General features: G+C 43.5%; 1 protein-coding gene across 1 annotated transcript in view; it reads right to left on the reverse strand.

Annotated features, from left to right (window-relative positions):
- IGF2BP1 (insulin like growth factor 2 mRNA binding protein 1) overlaps positions 1–23,472 on the reverse strand; it is a 63,152-nt gene that overhangs the window by 23,248 nt on the left and 16,432 nt on the right. Inside the window, 2 exon segments of the mRNA XM_038385963.2 lie at positions 841–892; positions 2,119–2,167. Coding sequence (XP_038241891.1) covers positions 841–892; positions 2,119–2,167 — 101 coding nt within the window.

Genomic DNA, 23,472 nt, shown 5'->3' on the forward strand with positions numbered 1-23,472 from the left:
CATTTAATCCTTGATACCTCTGCTGGAACGGCCTGTAAAACTTGTTCTTTGCTCATGCATCCTACACCCCGGGGACCTGGCCACTGGGAATAGAGACGCCCAGCCCAACTCGTGTCATAAAGGACATTGAAGAGCCATCATTACTCCAAGGAGTTTTACTCACTACCAGATTTGAACCAAAAGGGAAAGGCTCCCTAACCTGAACCATTCCCCCCCACCACCATGTCCTGTTACAGGTTGAGGATTTGCCAGGAACATGACAAGATTCAGAAAGCGACTTGGCGTGTATATGGGTAACAAGAATAACCACAATTATAACAAACATCCAGGAAGGAATATTAAACTTCCTGCTTTAGGCCTACAGGCAGAGACCGAATACAGGGGGGCAGATTATCCCACTATCCCATTATCCTGCCTACTGTGGGCTCTTACCTCTTCTTCTGACGCATCTGGCACTGGCCACTTTCAGACAAGATACCAGACTAGATGGACCTCGGTTCTGATCCAGTCTGGCAAGTCCAGACTTTGGATCGGCCCCAAAAATCTTTCCTGGTGCACCATCATAGGGAAAGCGAATGGATGTTACACAGGAGTACAGAGGAGACAGTGACAACCCACTGGTCAGACGCACAGAGTTAAATTTGGCCCCGGTCAGAGGGCCAACACAAGGCCTATGGACATGTGACCCTCTGCACAGGGTTGAATTCCACCCTCTGTGAAATGACTGAGCAAAGAAGCCTTTATGTCCCAAAAGCTTTTAAACCGAATTCTACTGACTCCAAAACCAGTTAGTGTCTAACTTTAAAAATAATCTAACCGAACACCCACACACTTACTTACCTTGTTCACAATTTTCTACAGTACCATACTGAGCTAGCAAACCATCCAAAACCTAGAAAAGGAAGGGGAAACTACATTACATGGGGTGCATCTGACCAGACCTGGAAGATAAAACAAATTTGCAATCCAACCGTTTCCAGTGATCAGACAGCCTAGCTTTGGCAGTTCTAGAACACGTGTGGAGAAGGCACTGGATTGGGGGTCAGAAGACTTGGATTCTATTCCTGACTCAACCCCTGGCTTGCTGCGTGACCCTGGGCAAGTCATTTTCCCTCTGTGTGTGTCAGTTTCCCCTCCCACCCTGAGTTTGTCTAGATGGCAAGCAAGGACTGTTTGTACAGCCCCTAGCACAATGGTAGCTCAACCTCAGTTAGGGCTTCTTGGTGCTAGAAAAGACAAAGAAGGGGTGGGTGGGTGTCCGTTCATTCATCCAGCTTATAGTATGAAAGCCACCATTTCCAAACATGGTCAGTGATTTTGGGTACCTCCATTTCTTGCTGCCCAATTTGAGACACTTTAAAGGGGCCAGATTTTCAGAGAGCGCTTTTCAGCACTTCAGGCCCCTTTAAGGCATGTCAATCTGGGCACCAATAATCACTTGTGGCTCTCGAAGCCCCGTGGCTCAGGTCTACAAGGGATGAGTCCACCACAGGGTTTAAAAACCAAGGAACTCAATTTGGAACTGCATCCTGACACCAACCGGGAGACAGTGGGAGTGTTGGTGGACAGTCATGCTATGGTGAAGCTTCTCATAAGCATCAAAAGCAGCCAACACTTTGATCAGGAGAAACAGAACTTGGGGAAGTCATGGAGATGGAAGATGCAGTTGTCAAGGTGGTCCAAGCACAATTTGGGTATGTCTTTCGGAGATTTTTGTACCTTGAGTTAATTCGTTGCCAACTGGAGGAGCTTAATACATGTTAAAAGGTTTGTGTGGCTACTCCCCAGGTTTGTCTCAGGGTACAAATGTTTGTTCAACACCCGAGAAATCAGACTAACTTCCAGCCAATGAATGAGAGGTACAAAAGGCTAGTGAAGACAAGATCAATAGAACCCTGTGCGGATACAAAATTTATCCGATCAGCAAACACGTTCCGCGGATATCTGCAGATTTTCAGGGCTCTAGAAACAAAAAATTTGGATCTGCATCCATCTGCGATCTGCAGATATAAAGCCGATGATATCTTCAGATCTGCAGGGCTCTAAAGATCAAGTGTTGGTATTTAAAGGTTTGTATGTCATAAGTCAGATCTGTGGCTGCTCGGTTGTTTCACTTACCTCCCATCGTAACTGGGGTGGGATATTTCTTATCTGAATTTTGCGACTTCTGAAATAAAAAGAAAATCAATGTCAAGCCCAGGTCGTTGCCTGAAATGAGGCCCTTTGCATTTCAAAGTATTTCACTTCCGCACACTGAGTAATGCTGCACACTGAGTAATGCTAACACTTATGCTTGCCCCAAAGCACTTTATGAGCATCAGTTAATCAAGTCCCACATTATCTTTGGCAAGGTAGACAAGTATCATTTAGTGCCATTTTGCAGACAAAGAGAAAGTCACTCTTGCAGACCAGGTCTATACTGGAAATGTTTGCCAGTACAGCAGTGTTGGTGAGGGGTATAATTTCTTTATGACATTTCTGTACCAGAAAAAGATTCAGGGTAGAGTCAGTTATGCTGACACAGAAGTGCTTTTGCCATTATGGATTCATAGATTCTAAGGCCAGCAGGGACTACTCTGGTCATCTGTTCTGACCTCCTGCATAACACAAGCCAAAGGTCTTTCCATGAATTAATTCCTGCTTTAACTAGAGCAGATCTTTTTGGAAAATGGACTGTCTTGATTTAAAAACTTCTAGTGAAGGAGAATCCACCACAACCCTTGGTTAACTGTTCCAGTGGTTAATTACCCTCACTGCTAGAAACTTCGATCTTATTCCTGGTCTAAATTTGTCTAGTTTCAATTTCCAGCCACTGGATCTTGCTAGACCTTTGTCTGCTAGATTGAAGAGCTCTCTATTATCAAATTTCTGTTCCCCATAGAGGTACTTACAGACTGTGATCAAGTCACCCCTTAACCTTTTCTTTGATAAGACAAACAGATTGAGCTCCTTTAGTGTCTCAAAATAAGGCATCTTTTCCAGTCCTTTGATCATTCTCGTGGCTCTTCTCTGAACCTCTCCAATTTACCAACACTCTTCTTGAACTGTGAACACCAGAACTGAACACAGTATTCCAGCAGCAGTCATGACAATGCCAAATACAGAGGTAATATAACCTCTTTACTCCTGCTTGATATTCCCGTTCATACATCCAAAGATTGCATTCCCCTATTCAGCCACTCTGTTGCACTGGGAGCTAATGTTCAGCAGATTATCCACCAGGACCCCAATGTCTTTTGCAGAGTTGCTGCTTCCAGGATAGCATCTCCCCGCTCCTGTAAGCATGGCCTGGATTCTTTGTTCCTAGACACGTGACTTTGCATTTGACCTTTTTGAAATGCATTTTTTTTTTGCTTGCACCCAGTTTACCAAGCAATCCAGATTGCTATTTCAGTGTCCTGTCTCTTATTATTTACCACTCTCCCAATCTTTGTGTCATCCGCAAACTTTATCACTAAATGATTTTCTGTTTTCTTCCAGGTCATTAAAAATATTAAATAGCGTAGGGCCAAGCACTGATCCCTTCAGGACCCCACTAGAAACACAACCACTCGATAATGATTCCCCATTTACAATTACATTTCGAGACCTATCAGAGAGTTTTTAATCCATTTCATGTGCATGTTAATTTTGTATGATTCTGTTTTTTTTTTTAATCAAAATGACATGCAGTACCAAGTGAAATGCCTTATTGAAGTTTATTACATTAACAATTACTTTATCAACCAAACTTGTAATCTTATCAAAAAGATATTATGTGGGTTTGACAAGATCTATTTTCAATAAACTCATGTGGATTGGCATTAATTTACATTACTCTCCTTTAATTCTTTATTAATTAACTCCAATATCAGCTATTCCATTATTTTGCCTAGAATCACTGTCAGGCTGAGAGGTCCAGGTCATTATCCAGGTCATTCTTTTACCGTTTTTAACCAGTGGCAAAACATTAGCTTTCTCCCAATCCTCTAGAGCTTCCCTGGGGTTCTAAGACTTATTGAAAATCAACTAATGGTCCAGAAAGCTCCTCAGCCAGCTCTTTTAAAGCACTTTAAATCAAGTGATCCAAACCGGCAGATTTAAAAATGTCTGACTTTAGCAACTGCTGTTTATCAACCTTTGGAGCTATTGTTGGAAAGTATTTCATCATCATTTAATATGAGTACATCATCTGGCTTTTTCCACAAAGACAGAACAGAAATATTTATTGAACACTTGTGCCTTTTCTGTCTGTTCACACTGAAATATTGAATTTCTGTTAAACGCTTTTTTTTTTTAATATGATCTAAGGTACAATTAGCAGAAAAATGATCCATCAATATACATTTTATAGAAAATCTTGAAGGAAATGAAGGACAGGCCCAAAACTAAACCTACTGCTTCAAATACCTCAAAGCTTGCGTTGTTTGGAATCTAGACCTAGGTTCCCAATTCTCTGGCTGGAGCCCATCTCCACAGAAAACTAAAATTTCATCCACCTAAGGCTATCCCAAGAGCAAAATTGCACTGTAAGTAAGTGAGGTGGAATCTCTGGAGGTCATACAAGACTGAGGGGAATCGCTACACAGGGGTCGGAGGGAGGAACTATAAAACATGCTCTAATTTTAATGGTTTAGAAGAGAAAAGTTTTTTTTTTTTTTTAATTTAAATCACACGTTCAAGTTGATGACAGGCCACTTCTCCCGTCACATCTTGGCTCCTCCTAACCTCGAGTTCCCAAAATAGAAAAGAATCTTTTTTATTTCAAAGCCAAATTTACCTCACTGACTCCCACTCCGACCTGTTCACAGCAGCTGCCACAAACAGCTGAGATGAGCGCAGCACCGAGGGGCTCAATGGGCTTCCTGGCATTTGCTTCAGAAGGGAGCAGAGGGCTGGGGCCACTGGTACTGCAGTGAAACGTGTAGACACAGTTCCTCCGAAAACTACTGTCGCGTAGATTGTTACCCAATGTCAAACTCTCAGGAATAGGGTTTTCCCCCCCGCATGGTTAGATTTAATCCTTTTAAATCACCTCCTACCATCGTAAGGTGGCTCACAATGGACCAAATCCTGCGTGACGTGACACAGGCTAAAGGGAGGTGAGGGATGCTATTGTCCCATGTTCAGTGAGTGGTCTGAACTCCAGCACACAGGTCCAATTTGGGAGTCCATCCCCATTCAGCAGAGCCCTTAACGCTCATGCTCAAATTCAGGCTTCAATGGGATTTAAGCGCATGCTTTAAGGGGCTGATCCAGCAAGAGGAAGGATGGTTCATTGGTTATGGAGTTAGCCGATGACGTGGTTCAAGCCCCTGCTGTGCCACAGACTTCCTTTATGACCTTGGGCAAGTCACTTGTCTAGATGGACAGTTAATGCTCGGCAAGCGGGGGCATTAATCTATGCCAAGCAGTGTGCCGCGCACTCTATCTGGGACCCTGCTGCCACGCTCTAAAAGCTTCCTACCGAGCTTTGATCCACTGCCATTTGAAAGGGACGTAGGTCAAAGCACGCAAGGGAACCTCTAGTAAGCGGCGGAAGGGTCCACACGAGCAGTTAGTGAGCAGCAAGCTAATGTGCGATCGGTTTTCAACCCCAGCCTTACTGTTCTCTGTGCCTCTATTCCCCAGCTGTGAAATGGTGGTAATAGCACTTCTCTCTCTCGCTGGGGAGAACAAAAGCTTGTGAGGTGCTCTGACACCACACGATGGGGGCCATATCCGTCCATCACATCTGTAAGCGGCCCGCATTTCCACTGATGTCAGTGGCCTTTGATCAGGTCTCAGGTGCTTTACTGAATAGCATGTAGCTAAATACAGTGCTGAATGCCTTAGGCAGGACGCACGCCAGGAGTAGTTAAGGATGCATTTAGCTTTTTGATTTTATTTTCTTTCGATGTCGAACAATAAAAAGCTGCCATGTGTACCGGCCCTGGGGGCCTGGCCATTGATTTGAAATTATCCAACCAAATACGAGTTAAAATGCTCCCAGAGAGCAAATATTACGTTGCCCACGCAAATGTGCTGAAAGCCTGATATAGGTTATGTTCATATATCCAGGGAATAGAAACCCTACTTTGTGACTTGCAATTGTAACTGTATCTATCGAAGTATTCACCAGGGTGTTTGAGAGCTCTTCAACAGAGCTCAGAGAGCATGAGAAAGTAAAGGGAATTGGTTAAATATGGTTGGCTCATTCTGAATTATTAATAAATTCCAAAAAACTTGCTGGAGAGTTTTGCAGACAGTCCCCCATATCAGGATAAATAAAAACCGCTTGGGCTTAATTTTTTTAATATGAATTTTTCATTAAATTAAATACATTTTTCCTTTTTAAAAATAAACCTATTTAAAATCCAATGTGAAATTATGACAACCTATATTAAAGTCTAAATTTACTATAAATATTAAAATCATTTAAATTAAATAAAAATAATATTCAAGTAGTGCATGTTTACTGCTGATATTTTAAAGAAAGCCAAACCACTGAACTGGTAGAAGTCACTCATTAAATACTTGGAACTAGAGAGTTTGTTGAAGTGCTAAACCAGCTTTTGACAGCAGTAGCTTCTTCTGCAGGTGTAGAGAAAATATTTTCTTCATTTTGGTTTCTTCAACTTCTCCAACTCAATGACTAGTTCATTCAAAGTTGAGAAATTGATTGGAAGTTGAAAAAGCAGGAAAACTTGTTTTTCTTTTTCAATCTATGAATAAAAATGAGGTTCAAGAGGATGAGATCTATTAATTCTAAAATCTTGAAGGACAGGATGACCAGAACAATCTTTTCAATTCACTAAATACAGATCCTCTTTGTTTCATATAGCAATTAGTTTTAAATACAAATCATGTTTTGACAAACATATTCTGATGTATCCAGCACATTAAAGGTAGATTATTTAACTAACAAAAACTATTTTTAAATGCTGTTATATATATTTTAATTCAATTCCAATTTCCATCCTATTCAGCTTGACACAATTCATGAAGAAAAAAAATGAATCTAGTAAAGAAATGTAATATTCATCCTTTTTCTAACATAAAATTCTTAAAAATTCTTAAAAATTAAGACGATACATATGTGAAGCTATATAATTGCTTAAATAAATGTGTATATATTTTGTGCATCCTCCTAGCTAGCAAAAAGTAGTACAATATTTAGTGCAAAGGCAATGTTTAGTTGAAAATCAACATGTTTTTAATGGATATCAACCAATGAGAATCAGCCTTTCTTTAGAAAAATAGCTAAAAAGTACAAATGCCAAACAAGATTAAAATTGGATATTTAAATCAAGGTTTCCTGCTTGCCAATTTCAATCACTTTTTATTTAAATCAATCCACCCTGCCCCAAAAGGAAGGCAAAATGGAGAGCCATCAAATTATTTCACTACGAGTTGTTTGTTCTGCTCAAATAGTAACATACAGAACCACCACTTCAATAAGCTCTATGCTTGGGTGAGTTTTATACCATGCCCAAAAGGTCAAAAACCCAGACCCAATTTGGCATGATTTTGAAAGCTCAGAATTCCCCAAGACTAAGAACCCCCTAACTCTTGGCATCCAAATGTTCAGATCTAGGAAACCATTAGCTTGCACATCACTGCTAATCAACTGTCTTGGCAGTATAAGGAGAGAGAATTGATTTCCCAGGTAGCTGATCCCCTACATGACGCAAGCACTCAAAAGCAACCAGTCCACTTACTGAATTGCATCCAGCAATGACCTGGAAAGTAGTGCCATCCTGGGAGCATTTTACACCACTGCGTCAGCCAGCCAGCAAGTCGGCCAGCATGTTCTAAGACACCGCAGCTTCACTGAACCTCCCCCAATGCTGGCCCACATTCCACACCACTAGACAAATATCCACTGGCCGCCAGGTCGCAGAATTTGTACAAATCTATCTCATCATAGATAATGGAGTGTTCTGCGTTAAGGAAACCTGCAGCAGTGTAACAAGAGATCCACTTTATGAACATGGGGGCCTTACCCTGCTTTTATGCAGCACCGTTCACCAAGGCACAGCAGCTGCATTAGATAACTACGGCACTGCTATTGCTGCAGTATCTGAGCACCTCACAAATCTTTAACATAGTTAGCCTCACAACGTACTCCTGTGAGGCAAGGCAGTGATATTATCCCATTTATGAGGGGACATTAAGACACAGAACAATTAAGCAATTTGCCCCAGGTCACAAAGGAAGTAGACAACCAAGGAGGGAACTGAATCCAGGTCTCCCAAATCACAAGGTAACAGCCTAACCGTTGGACTACCCATCTTCTGTTTAGGAGGATGTTATTGTAGACAGGGCCTACACAAAGACTAAGGGTTTGATTCACCTAGCTGCAAGCGACTACACAAAGTGTGTGGAGATGGAGAATCAGGACCCTAACAACTATAGAACAATGGGTAACCCCACTGAAGCCAAACCCGGGGGAGGAGGTATTGAGAAGCAATTGCTATGGCGGTTCTGCCTCCAAATTCCCTTGTTTTTGCATCTCAGATGTCTTACTTTACTAGCAAAGAGTTGGCATATAAATTAGACTTATTTTAAGGCATTCCTGTATCAGCCCATAGCTGAAGGTCATCAGCAGGGATAAAGCCTTGAACTATCAGCTCAGACGAATGGGCCTCTACCACATGATTCCAGGTGAGTTAATTTAGTTAAGCTAGTAGCAGTAGTAGGCTATTATCCTCTATTGACACAACACACTTAGCTGGCATATTATATGGATAAATATCTACTTTCTTTATCACACATAGAACTGGGTTAAAAGAAAAGGAGTACTGGTGGCACCTTAGAGACTAACAAATTTATTAGAGCATAAGCTTTCGTGAGCTACAGCTCACTTCATCGGATGCATCCGATGAAGTGAGCTGTAGCTCACGAAAGCTTATGCTCTAATAAATTTGTTAGTCTCTAAGGTGCCACCAGTACTCCTTTTCTTTTTGCGAATACAGACTAACACGGCTGCTACTCTGAGAACTGGGTTAAATAGTGCAAAAAATGTCCACTACAACTCTTCCATAATTTTAACTGCATTTGCTTCAACAATGTTCCTCTCCCTTTTGCCTTTGCTTTTCATGATCATTCAGAATTTTCAGACCCACATGATTCATGGGAACCAGTCTGCAATGAGCCATGCTTGTGTGTTCATCCAATCAGGGAGCAGAACCAATGCCACACGACTCCTCTGACCCACTGCAGCTGATCAAGACAGCTCAAAGAGAGACTATTAAATAGGCTCAGATCTGTTCCCAATTGCCCCAGAATTACACAGTCACAAAATTGTCAAAGAAGAATCAAGAAGATGAGATTACACAACCAGAAAGAGGGGATGTTTATTAGTCATTATTGATTGTTTGCTCTAATTACATGCTAAATCAGTAAATTAATAAACATTCAGAACGGGGTTTAGTAAAGTTCGAAGTGAGAAGAAGAAATGTTCCTACATAAAAAGAGGCCAAAAGCAATTTACAGTATTTTTTCCATACAAGGCTACCACAATGTTCTGCTACAATAGTTTGCATTGATGACCTCTTTCACACAGCAAGCCTTTGAATGCAACCACCACTGCCCATAAATGAAAAACACTTGTTTATATTGAACATTAGTATAAATGCTGGAGGTGAAGCAGGGCTTGGAGATGGAGACTGACAGTTCATGACTCCCCATGTAACCACCTCACGACCCCCTAAGGGGTCACGATCCCAAATTTGAGAACCCCGGTGCTGCAACATCACAAATCTTTCATAGGTTTCACCACGAACAAAGGATGAAATCCTGGCTCCATCAAAGTCAATGACAAAGCTGTCAATGACTTCCTGGGGCCAAGATTTCATCCAAGATATGAAATCTGACATGGAGCCATGTTGGTATAAACAAAATTTATACCTTTAATGGGCCAGATCCTCAGCTAGTTTAAGTCGGTGGAGCTACACTGATTTACACCAGCTAAGGCGCTGGCTGAAATAATCTAAAATCACCAATGACATTAAAGGATCCCCCATGGGTTGTTTTACCCGAAAAGGAAAAATATCTGACTCACTGTTCACCTTGGAATGTCCATATTACTAATCTGAAAATGCCCCATATCCAACCCTACATCTTCCTTCCAGCTCAGTGAAACCAAATGGCTGGAAAACTATTTACTGAGGTCTCTCAGCTGAACTGGGGAAAAAATCAAATCAACTCCATGCGACCCAAGAGGGAGACAATCTTTTAAAACCTATGCTTTTTTCTTTTGGAAGTTCAAGTCAAAATGAGACATAAAAGGCTTAAAAAGCGCTAATCAATTCAGAAGACAGGAAAGTTTGGACATGGAAAATGCCACCGCTCCCACAGAAGCCAACGGGTTGGGTTAGAAAAACTTCAGTCTGATTTGCTATTTTCTTTTGGGGGAAGTGCGATATGAAATCAAATCCCTTGCTTGGATGCTAGCTAAGCCATGTCCTGAAATGAATGGAAGAGTGATTGCTGAAGAAGTTGAGAATGCAAGGAATGTCACAGTTCAGAGAGGGTCAAAAGGATTTAAACTGATAGAAGAAAACATGTGTTTGACTACTGCTTACCCTTAAAACTTCTTCAGACAGCTACAAGCATCCGCATGCTCAAAGAATGTATTAATCACATACATGACCATAATCTAGTCTCCCATGTATTCACTGTGCAGACAAGAACTGTTTGTATCCCACCCCCTTCCCATGAGTTTGTAGGTGGAATCTGATTTTTCTTCATACAAACAAAAAAACCCTCTGATTGCAGCTTCTGTAGTTTAGCAAGAATGAATTGGGGAGGGGCAGGGGAGGGGGAGAAAATGTCTGTCTGATACCTAAATCTAGGTGAATGGAGACCTCAGGGTTCTATTTTCAGCTCTTGAGCAGTCTTGCTGGGTGACATTTTGGAAATCACTTAGCTCCCAGCCTCAGTTTCTCCACAGCAGAATGCAGAGGATATCTGCTTGCTTCTCACAGGGGCTATTGAGGCTTAATTAATATGAGTTAATTAACTTTAAGATCTTCTAATCAAAAATGCTACATATTATTCTTAGGCATTCTTTATCAGCCTCCTTTCCATTATTCATGTTAAGAAAAGGAGTACTTGTGGCACCTTAGAGACTAACAAATTGATTAGAGCATAAGCTTTCGTGAGCTACAGCTCACTTCATCGGATGCATGTGAGCTGTAGCTCACGAAAGCTTATGCTCTAATAAATTTGTTAGTCTCTAAGGTGCCACAAGTACTCCTTTTCTTTTTGCGAATACAGACTAACACGGCTGCTACTCTGAAATCCATTCATTGAAACACTGAAACGGACGGTCTGATCCTGCTCTCTCTGACCTCCACTCAGAGCACAGCTTTTACTCCAAATAAATAACTCACCACAAGGCAAGTTCCCCGGCATTCAATTCATGATGTGCCAAAGCCAGAGACTCCTGGGACCTCTTCCCTTTTGCATGGCTGAAGTACCCTTGCTAAGGTATCATGATCAATTTCATTCTCTTGGAGGCAGGATGTGTCTGGTATAGCGTCTAGCACCCCAGGGCCCTGATCTAAATTGCAACCCATACATAATACAAATAATAATCTGGTGCTGCTTGTTTCCTGGGAAGCTACTGGCTGCTAAGAGCGAGGAAGGGGGTGTTTTCCAACGGCACAAACTACTATTTGTCTTACGCTGACAGCAAGATCCCACTTCAAAACCTTCCTTACATTGCAAGCAGCAATTCCACCTGGTAAAATGTGTCTCCCTTCGAGTCTCTGTCACAGGATTCTGTCCACATGCTGCTGCTTTTTAAAATAAATTAAAAAAAAAAAGAGCAGCTGCGGGGCTATTCGGGGGGGGGGGCGTGGGGGGAGGGGAACCAAACTATTCCCAGAAAGGCCTCAATGCGAATGGAAACTCCTGTATCTTCCCAATTTTGCTACTTGTCTTAAATAGAAAATGCCAGCAGCAGACTGCAGTGTATCCCAAACTCCTTCTTCCTTCATTCTCTTCCAGACACTTCACTGACCCCCATGTATTTATGAAATCCAAAAGCAAACTTCTTTCAATTTTAGGTCCTTCTATGGCCTGTTACCAGAGCATCTCCCAATCTTTAAGGTATTCTTCATTTTCCCCAAACTCTTCAAGTTAGGGAAGTGATATTACCCACATTTTACAGGGAACTGAAGTACAGGCAGGCTAAGTGACTTGCCCAAGGTCACACAGGAAGTCAGTAGCAGAGCAAGGACTTGAATCCAGGTTTCCCAAGGCAGAGACTAGTGTTCTAATCACTGTACCACCTTCCTTTCACAGCTCTCCGCAAATTTCCACAGGTGGGGAGAGAGGAGAAAAGGCAGGGAATTTCCACCCTGTAGATTGCTTAAAGATCCATAGATGAAGGGAAAGCACTATGTTAGTGCAACAAATCTATGACCAGTCAGAACTTAATGCTTTTTACCATGCTTTGCATTGTGGGGGTAGAAACAAGACCCTCTTTCTCCAAACAGCACAGGTCTTCTCCATGGAGAATCTCTGTTATCTGGTAGCAGTAAAGAGCCTTTGACATGCATTTGATAATTGATTTAAATTTCCACAATTATAGGAAATTTATTGGGAGCCAAAAATTTGCGCGGGGGAGGATATCAAATGATAATTATTTAACGATAGTTGGCACTGAGATTCAGAAAGTTAAAGCTTTATAACGGTTAAAAAATTGTTATCACATATCAAACACACAGAGCAAATACCAAGTCCTCAAGCTGCATTTTTCTTACTTTGCCAATCTGTAAATTTTGATTTTCATTGATGGAAATGTGTGCGCGCGCGTGGGATGAAATCAATGTTTACTAACATTTACCAATAAAAATCGAATCCTTCCAAGCCTAAATATAATCAACCCTAACCCTCACCCCATATGGTCTCGTTGTTTCCATCTGCTCCCCCATCGGTCTGTCTGTCTTCACCTGTTGTCTTGTGTCTTTTACATAGACTGAAAGGTCTTTGGGGCAGGAACTGAGTTTTTGCTCTGTTTCTACAGCACCTAGCACAACATGGGTCTGGTCCATGACTGCAGATCCCAGGTGCTACTGCACCACAAATACATTTATCTTATATTCATTATATTATATTATATTATATTATATTACATTAATACCATCTTTAGGTTCCAAGGTGCCTTATAAATATCTAAGATATTAAAGGCACAGTCTGAACACAGAACTAGGAGCCTCAGTTTCCCCACCTGTACAATGGGCAGAATGACACTTACCATTCTTTGTCGAGCACTCAGAGATCGATGGACGAGAGGTGCTAGTTAATGACAAAAGATGAAGCGTAGCTATTACCGTCCCATGGAAAACCTAAATGTTTCCTAGCAAGAGCACGAATGCTCTCGGAACAAAATCTAGACTCATTTGACAAAGAGTCCTCAAGGAGGCGTCTAGATTAAGTAGATTCAATATTAATGTCAGCATGTTACATGCCTTCCATCACAACGATCACCAGGAGGATCCCCCTGTTCAGGACTCTTTTCCTTTAAATATCACTGTGAAATACACGAGGCCAGGTTCAGCTGTCAGACCCCTGGGCAGATCTCCAGAAACTGCCTTTATTTATGCATTCGAGGGGCTGACAAGAGCTTCCCACTTAATTGAGACTGGTAATTCCCCTGGAGCAGACTGGCATATCAGGGGTCGCATGGCCCCAAAAAGGGGGCATGGCCTGGTTTTAGTGGGTGGGGATGGCCAGGTGCCAGCTTCAGCATGAAACAGGAGGATGGGGACTTGCAGGGCATGGAGTTTGGCGGGCTCTGTTGTGCAAGGGAACCTGCCCTTCTCATGAGCCGAAAGCCGGGCGAGGGGGAAATGGGGATAATCCCTTTGCTGGAGAAAGAGTCGAGTGGAGGTTTAAAAGCAATGCAGCTGGAGAGAAGAAAAAGCAGCTTCATTTGGGGGTGTGATCAGATCTGCGCTGAGCATCTCACTAGTTCTTTGTCGTGAGCCCCTCTTCTTCTGCGAGCGTCACGGCTCGGCTCCAACGTGTGCTGCTGTCTCCTGCTTTTCCACCTCCTCCCCAACTCAGATCTGCGTTGCATAGTCAGAGGAGCTCCTCTGCATTGCTTCCCCCCATCCTGGGTTCCACTCTCCAGCACGCATCTGAACGACTAATTGTATGAGAATCCTGCCTAGAAGTCCCCAGCTGAGATCAGGGTGCTCTGTGTACATATGGAAAGAGACAGTCCCCGCCCTGAAAAGCTCACAGTCTAAACAGACCAAAGACAGGAGAGGAAACAGTGGCTCAGAAACAGAAAGTGACTTGGCCATGGTCACACAATGGGTCAGTGGCAGATCTAAAGACAGGACTCAGAGCTGCAGCATTATGGCATCATCCCCCATCGACAGCTTTTCCATCTCCTCCCTCTATGCCCGGGCTCTGCAGCCCTGGCAATATCGCACTGCAATACCGCAGGGGTTGCTCCCATTTTGCCTTCTTTCTTTGGACACTAACCTGCAGGAAGTTTTTGTTTAACTTAACTCAGTTTCAACCGTAGCAGAAGTAACTTGTTCTCCTGGGAGCCTGGGGCTCCAAAGTCCAAATGCAAAAGCTAAAGGGGAACTGTGCTTCTGTGAGGTGCTCCCTTTTCACCCCAGGTCTTGGCCACATGTAATCATTAGAGGTCCCGTGGCACTTTTCATGAGAGATGGGGGGGCCCATGTGATATCCTGGTTAGCTAAAGTCCTCCTTGCTGTTTCAGCTGGATACAAGAGTCTCTCCTGGAGCATCACACAGGATTACAGTATGCTGTTAACAGCCAATCTGAGCTGCCCGAAAGGCAGCTGCACTTCAGACGTGATCCTTGTGTACACACAGGGGCCAAACCTGAAAGCCTCACTCCCATTTTAGCCAATAGGAATCTTGTCTGAATAAAGATTTCAGGATTGCATCAATCGTTTGGGGGAGTGGAGGGATGCAAGGAGCACCCCTTTTGTGTGCAATGAACTGGGCCTCCAAGAGAAACCAAAGGTGTGACCCTCTAGTATTATGATCTAGCATGCAAGAGAGCGCCTATGGATTTGTAGAACTCCCTAGAGGACTTTGGTTCTACAAACCAACTAAGGGTGGTGGCCAAACCAACACCCCAGATCCCAGCCCCCTCAGCCTTTGAGAGAACTTGGGTCTGAATCCAAAGGTGCATCTTGCATTTAGATGGTGCATGGGTGATAAGTGCTACGGGATATTTATGCACCTACACAAGACACTTTCATCCATAGACCTCCACGCACTTTACAACAGTATTCGCAGCCTCATATGGCAGCTGGAGAAACAGAGGCAGAGAAAGTCATGATTTGCCTAAGACAAAGCTGGAAGCAGAATGAAGTCCTGACCACACAGTGCAGTGATGTGGACTACGGGGTCAGTATCTGAACCCTGGTTACAGAAATGGTCAAGCCCACAAGGAATGAATGACAGACCAAACCTGTCCCTTATTTGCTCCTTTATTTGATTTAAATGAAAACCAAGCCCACTTTCCTCAACACAGCCCTCCAGAAGTCTGAAACTTTCCACAAGGGGTGAGGGAGAAGTTTCTCTTGACACGAATCAACATAGCAATACATTTGTCATCATCTTTTAAGTCTCCTGGTTTTCTGCCAGGAGCATAATAGGTACAATGTCCCCACAGTCCCACTGACGCTGACCCAAACAGGGTCAGAACAATGGTCCATCTAGCCCAGTATCCTGTCTTCTGACAATGACCAATGCCAGGTGCCTCAGAGGGAATGAACAGAACAGGTAATCGTCAAGTGATCCATCCCCAGTCACCCATTCCCAGCTTCTGGCAAACAAAGGCTAGAATCAAATCATGCGTGAGAGAACAACAGTCTTTTAAGCTTTTTCATTCAGAGGTCTCAAAGTGCTGCACAAAAGTGACATCATCCCCAACTAACCGATGGCGAAACCGAGGCACAGAGCAGGGAAGTGACTTGCCCAAGGTCGGTGCCACAGATGGAAATAGAACTGAATTATCTTGATTGACACTCTGGGGCCTACGCTGGCTCCTCCTGCCTATTTAACAAAGTGATTGGATAATGTTTTGGCTGATGCACCTGGGGCGGGGGTGGCATTTTATTACTTATTAATAGTATTACAGCAGTGGTTTTTAACCAGTGGTTTGCAGACTATGTCTAAGGGGTCTGTGAAAGGTTGTTGTTACCATAGAACAGTGGCTTTCATCCTGTGGTCTGTGGACACCTGGGGGTCCGCAGACTATGTCTAAGATTTCCAAAGGGACCTGCACCTCCATTCAAAATTTTGTAGGGGTCCACAAAGGAAAAACGTGGAAAGCCCCTGTATTATAGTAATGGCTACAGGCTGCAATCAAGGACAGGGGCAGCATTGTGTGAGATCAGTGGTTCTCAACCTATTTATCATTGTGGGCTGCATCCCATACTACCTGTATGGCCCTGAGGATGTCACATGGGCCGCAGCTGTGTGATGATTGGGCCGCAAGCGGCCCACAGGTTGAGAACCACTGTGCTAGAGGCTGTTTGTACATATAAAGAAAACAAAGGTCCCTCCCGCAAAGCTCTTATAAGATTAGTGACAAAGGAGGCAGTGGGAGAAGAAGTTTACAGTGAGACTTATGCAGCAGGGCCTAGTCAATAGAGCATGGGGCAGGGACCCAGGAGATCTAGGTTCTGTTTCTGGCTCCTGCTGGGTGACCCTGTGCAAGCCACTTCACCTCAATGTACCTCCATTTCCCCATCTGTCATGATACTGACCTGCTTCGCAATCTAATGATGAAAAAGGCTCAAAGTATTATTCATAAGGAGAGATCCCAGAATGCCAGCTGCCTAATCACTGCCAGATGCACTGTAGGCAGGGTGGGGTAGCAGGATTCTAAAGAGCGACTTAAAGGAGGATAACGTTGAGCTTTGCAAATTTTCACAGGGAGCTCCTTCCAATTATGGGGTGGCATGGGAAAAAGCATGAAGTTGGCATACAGCCTGCATGTAACTGGACTGAAGGGGGCGGAGCTGTGACATGCCACCAGGAAGCCCAGACTCGGCAGAGCTCAGAGAGAAGCCAGCTGTAGCTGAAAGCTAGGCATATGTTTGCCATGGGAAAGGTGCAATCGCTTTTATTTTCCTCTAGCCTCTCTGTGGCAGTAGAAGGGATGCAAGATTCAGGCCTTGTCCACACTAGACATTTCCGCTCTTAACGTTTTCCCACCACTGAAACTGGAACGACGCCCCTTGCCTGGTGTTATCTGCAGGGATTGAACCCAGGACCTCTAGGTATATAAGCAAGCGTGTCTAGCCTGTTTGAGCTAAAGTACCACCTCCATAAGCCTGGAGGCAACAGCAGACTCATAAACCTCTCTATGTCAATCTAGCCTCTAGAGGCAGGCAAAGAGACGCATGGCATTTTGGGGTACACTATGGCTGTTGGAAGCTTCCTGTCTATAAGACAGGGACAATAAGACACTATACGCCCTTTGGAATGGGCTCTGAACTCTTTGGATGGGAGCTACTAGGAGAGCAAATTATGAATTAATTCGATATTTTTATTTTGCCCTATGGGTTTAAATTAGCATCTTCCATCCACAGCTTTGGTGAACAAGCAGGAAGTAAACACATGGGGTCAGATTTTTGCAGGGAACTTGGGTTTCTGTTTAGGCACCCGATGGATTTTCGAGAGAGATCAGCGTGTGGGGGGCTGAGCTCTTTTAAAATCAAAAAAGTAGAAGCTGCCAGGTGCTGATTTTCTGGCTTGCATTTAGGCACCTACATGGGAGCTGAACCCTTGGGAGAATCTGGCCCTGACAGTGCATGCTGAACACTTGAAAGCCCAGCTTCAAACTCCTTTGAATATCTGGCTCATAAGGCCTGCCCCTGTCCTACTCCCATTTAAGTCAAAGGCAAAATTTCCGTAGACTTTAAAAGGAACAGGATCAGGCTTTTAAACTTCTCCTTGATACTCCAATGTCAGCCATCTTCGCCCCCTCTAAGTTTATCAGCTGTTCTGCTGACCCTGGTAAGAAGCCTTGGGCATAACAGGTGCTACCGTCTGTCCCATGTGAGGGATAGCTCTGTCCACTCCACATAAATGATCACACAATCATCCACGGCTGTTGCCCGGCCATCCCAACCTCCAGCAGAACTGTCCTCCACTGACAGAAGCCTGGGAAGTATTTATGAGCATGCAGCTGAAGGGCCAGCTGAGAAACCGCTCCATAGGGCCACAAGCACTGCATTAAAGCCCTGCTTCCTATCCTTGGTCAGGAGGATAGGTGGAAAATACAGAATGAGCTGGGAGAAGCTGAGAGAGAGAAGGGGGTGGAACGTGGAGCAGGCTTGGGGAGAGATAGGGAGAGGAGGAAGAAGATAGAGAGGAGAGAACTGGGCTGGAGAAACAGAGGGGGAAAGAGAACAAGAGAAGGAGGATGCGGCTAGCCAGCCAGAGCCTTTAGAACACAAGAACGGCCATACTGGGTCAGACCAAAGATCCATCTAGCCCAATGTCCCGTCTTCCGACAGTGGACAATGCCAGGTAACCATCAAGCGATCCATCCCCCGTTGTCCATTCCCAGCTTCTGGCAAACAGAGGCTACGGACACCATTCCTGCCCATCCTGATTAATAGCCTTTGACTGACCTATCCTCCATGAACATATCTAGTTCTTTGTCTACATTGTAATTACAACTGTGTTAAGGAATCCAGTTACAACACAGTTGCATCCAGGTCACATTGTTATAGAATCATAGAAATGTAGGGCTGAAAGGGACTGAGAGAGGTCATCTAGTACAGTGGTTCTTAATCTTTTTTCATTTGCAGACTCCTACAAAATTTGGACTGGAGGTGCAGACCCCTTTGGAGATCTTAGACATAGTCTGAGGACCCCCACGGTTCTGTGGACCACAGGTTGAGAAACACTGATCTAGTCCTGCCTCCACATTGAGGCAAGAGAAAGTTTACCTAGACCTAGGTTATCACACAGTTGGTTTTAGATCAGGTCAAACTGTGTTAAGGGAACCATGGTCTATATATGTACATCGCTAGTGTCTTAGGGTTCCAGACCAGGTCAATGCTACAAAACTTAATTGTGGCCCAGTCTACACACACACACACACACACAGTTATTTGTATTACCATAGCACTTAGGAACTCCAGTCATGGAGCAGGAACCCACTATGCTAGGCGCTGTACAAACAAAACAAGACGACAGTTCCCTCCCCACAGAGCTTACAATCTCACGCTTAACTTATTTTAAGAAAAAAATTAAAATATTTTCAACATTTTTGTAAATAGGAAAATGTGGTGATCAAGCCACAAACATTGGCCGGGCGAGTCCGACAGGTATAGAAGTGGAAACTACTTTTAACTTGTGCCTTTTTATAATATGAGCAGATTTCAAGTTGTCAACAGCTCTGTAAAGATAAGAATATATTATTATAGCCACTTCAGAGAGAGGGAAACTGAGGCACAGACTGACGTGTGCCTTTGTGTATATCACCCAAAGTCAGTGGCATTGCTGGCATTGAACTCAGAGTCCTGATGTCCTAATTCCCCTGCTTGGCAAAATCCCATGCAAGCTTTATTAAATCCTTATGCCTTTTCTTCAGAATTCTGTACATCTTCCACTTTGCCCTATGGATTAATATGTGATTTCTCTTTCTGGCATTCTTATTTTTTAATTAAGCAAAATACACTATGCATTTCACAGACGATATAAGAATGCAAGATCCTGCCTGGGAGAGTTTACAATTAGCGAGACATGACAAAGCACACGTTACAAGCTTCACCAGGTGATGCTACAGAATAACCAAAGTTTCTAAATTCTGTGTTTAACCCAATGCTTCCTAAAGTGTGGGCCATGTGCCCTAGGGGGCACAAGAGAATAGTCCTGGGGCACAGACAGACAACTTGATTGTCCTTCAGGATCTCAGCTTTCACTTGATTTCACTTCACTTTTTCCCTCCCTTTTGAACACTAAGTCCTAGCTAGTGTCGCTGTGAAGAAAACCTTCAAAAACATGATGTGAGAGTACGTAACCCGTGTAGAAAGTGCAACCCATGCAGAGAGCCTGCTTGAGTTTCCAGAGAGCCTGAAACAATAGCTCTGAGGTTCGAATGGTTCATTTCAACGGGTGCTAACTCAGTGCCAGTGACAATATATTTGAAATGTCAGCATTGCTACCTATTTCACTGCTCACCGAAGCACGTGAGAGGAAGTATCATATCATGGAGATCTGTACTAGCATTTCCTAAAAGTGATAGCGGGGGGAGGGGACATGCAGAAGATATATAAATTACAAAGATGTGTAGGCTTTAGCAGGATTGCAGGGTAGACAGGGAAACAGTTAATTTCATTTTTCTGAAATGGGACCCTAATTTTGTTTGAGCATAAGCTTTCATGAGCTACAGCTCACTTCATCGGATGCATTCCACCGAATGCATCTGATGAAGTGAGCTGTAGCTCACGAAAGCTCATGCTCAAATAAATTTGTTAGTCTCTAAGGTGCCACAAGTCCTCCTTTTCTTTTTTGCGAATACAGACTAACACGGCTGCTACTCTGAAATCTAATTTTGTTGTTATTTTTCCTGTATTGCCACTGCACCTAGGAACCCCAGTTATGAACCAGGCCCGCATTGTGCTGGATGCTGTACAAACACAAAACAAAAAGATGGGCCTGTTCCACAGCATTTGCAATCTAAGTATAAGGCAAGATACAACAGATGGCTACAGACAGACAAGGGAGGTACAAGGAAACAATGCGACAACGTTGGTCAGAAAGAGCGGCCGTGGTCACAGCATACCAGCAGCCTAACCACGGACAAGCTTTTAGTAGGCATCATGGAACAGGAGAGTTTTCAGGAGGGTTTGGAAGGAAGACAATCGGTTTCTCAGCGATTTCTGGGGAGCAACCCCCAAGCCTGTCGGACGGTGTGGGAGAAAGCACAAAGGTGCTAGTTGGAAATTTTAACAAGTGGGCAACGGAGGCTGATTGCTGGTGAGAGCAATAACTTTTCTGCCCCTCACTTAATAGAAGGAGCCGGGGGGGGGAGGAGGAGGAAAAAAAGACACAAGTGCTCAAGATAAGAACGATCTTCCTAGGCCCAGGAGTTGTATTTGATCCCAGCCCTGCAATGAGTTCATTCGAATTACTGCGCTACTCATCTTGATAAATATTTGTCCCTTGTCAGATGTCTTCTTCTACGAGCATTTTTTTGAGCTGCAATAGGCCAGACCAGTATATTGCAAGAATTTTGCTCTTTGCCTTTCTTTCCATGAAAGCTGCAGAGAGTTATGTCAGAAATCCAACCTGCTGGTCGAGTAGCCCCTTTAGGATACCTCTGCAAACCCGCACACGTTAAGCGCCTCTGGTTAGGCCATTAGACCCAAGGTTGCGAACCTTTGTAGTGGACTTGGTGAGCCAGCAAAAGAGAGAATATTTCCAGTTGAGCACATGTAACTGGGGAACTGAAGAGAGCGATTTGGGGGTGGGATAAAAGAAAGAGGAGGTTGCGGGGAGCCACCACTAAGAAATCTGTGAAAATATATAGAGTCACTAGATTAAAGTAGCAACAGAAGAGAAAGCAGACAGAAAATAGGACTTGCAAGATCAACAAAGGTGAAGACTGACTGAAATCTTGCTGCAGTCACAACCTTGGGGTATCTCAGAGAATCATACACTCATGTTTGTGTGTGCGGGAGAGACGCACAGACATGCACAATTCTATTTGCCAAAGCCTGTAGTTATTTTTGAGATGCAAGAACAATAGCATTAATTTTTTTCAATCAATCAGCTTGGTAAAGGATAGGCAAGGGGCATCTGTGCTTGGATTGGTGATAGCCAATCTGTGGCTAGAGAGAATCACATCTAGCGGTAGGTAGATATATGGCTCTGGGTATGTCTCCATTAGAAATGCTACAGTGACAGAAGGGGTTCTTCCATCCCTGTAGCAAATCCATCTCCCCAGAGAGATGGTAGCTAGGTCAATGGAGGAATTTTTCCTTTGATCTAGCCCTGTCTATAGCAAGCCTTACCGTCACCTTAATTAGGTTTCTCAGAGGTGTGAACTTTTCATGCTCCTGAGAGACACAGCTGGGCCAACCTAACTTTCTAGGGTAGACCGACCCTCAGATTTTCCAAAGGGATGAAGAGGTTCAGGCATCCAAATCGCATCATCCTTTGGGTCCACTTGGAAAATCGAAGCCTAAATTATTCCCTTTTTTTTTTTCTTACCCATTCCAGAGGTGAGCTCAGAAGGAAAGGCACCCTCTGAATGATCTGGGTTTTAGTCCCAGCTCTGCTAGGCAGTCATGTCACCTGCCTCAGTTCCCCCATCTGTAAAATAGGGATAAAAATATTTCCTTACCTCACAGATGGTTGCCAGACTAAATTCATTAGCATTTGTAAAGCAGGTAGCCATCCTGATATGAAAGGTGCATTATTAATATCACCACCCCAGACCTATGGTCCATCTAACTCAGTGTCTAGTCCCTGACTATGGTCAAAACGCGATGATCCAAAAGTGCAAGAAATCCCATGACTCCTCTAACAGGAAAGTTTATCCTGCACTTGTCCAGAGAGGAACTCTATCTATTAATCTTGCGTACAGTTACTGCCAAAGTCAATACATCAAGTATCTGTGGACAGGGCCAATTTAACAATAAGTAATAGGAGGGAAGATAAATGGATTTTATACAGTGTGTCCATTTTGCATTATTGGACAATTCTAATTTGCTGGCAACCTGCCACATATTGAAAGGCTCTTTCGGTTGTTCTCCACGTGCCAAAGCCAGGAACTGCAGCCCCAGCTAAGCTTTTCATACAACTACCACCAATATCCTAACCCCACAACTGAAATGGGGTTCAGCACAGTACAGTAAGGACCAAAAGTTGCTACCATCTAATGGCTGTTCAGTGGCCCATGTGAAATAAGTTGGTCTCCACCCAGCCACCAATAACCACTACAGATCTGCCACCTCAACTGGCACTAACTGGGTCCCCTTGGTGGCGATATTAGCTCAGAGATCAAGGACAAAATGGACTACTAGACTAAATTCACCCTATCATCCATAGGCAACATCTACTGTTGTATTTAAGGCCACATTTCTTCATCAGACATTGCATGCAAGAGGGGACTGATATATATGAAAATAGCTCCAAGATTCACAAGCTGGATGACTAGAAATGAAAACTCCAGGAGATGGGAAAAAAATCAAAACAATTCTAGACTCTCGATCCACATATACGTTGGGAGGTGGTTGAAAGATGGAGCAGAAAATGTACGAGAGCTGTGAGAATGGAAACATTTATTTCTTAAGGCTGGTCTACGTATGAAATTGCACCAGCTTACTTAGAGCTGTGATTTTATCATAATTTAGTGAAACAGGTACAATTCTGTATGTGGATACTCTTAAACCTGATTTAAATCAGTTCAGTTTGCAGAGGTAAATTTGCAGGTGCAAGTTAAACCAATATAACGAGTTTAAAAGCAATACAAGA

This window comes from Dermochelys coriacea, chromosome 27, assembly GCF_009764565.3.
Source record: "Dermochelys coriacea isolate rDerCor1 chromosome 27, rDerCor1.pri.v4, whole genome shotgun sequence".
In the NCBI taxonomy this organism is placed as follows: Eukaryota; Metazoa; Chordata; order Testudines; family Dermochelyidae; genus Dermochelys; species Dermochelys coriacea.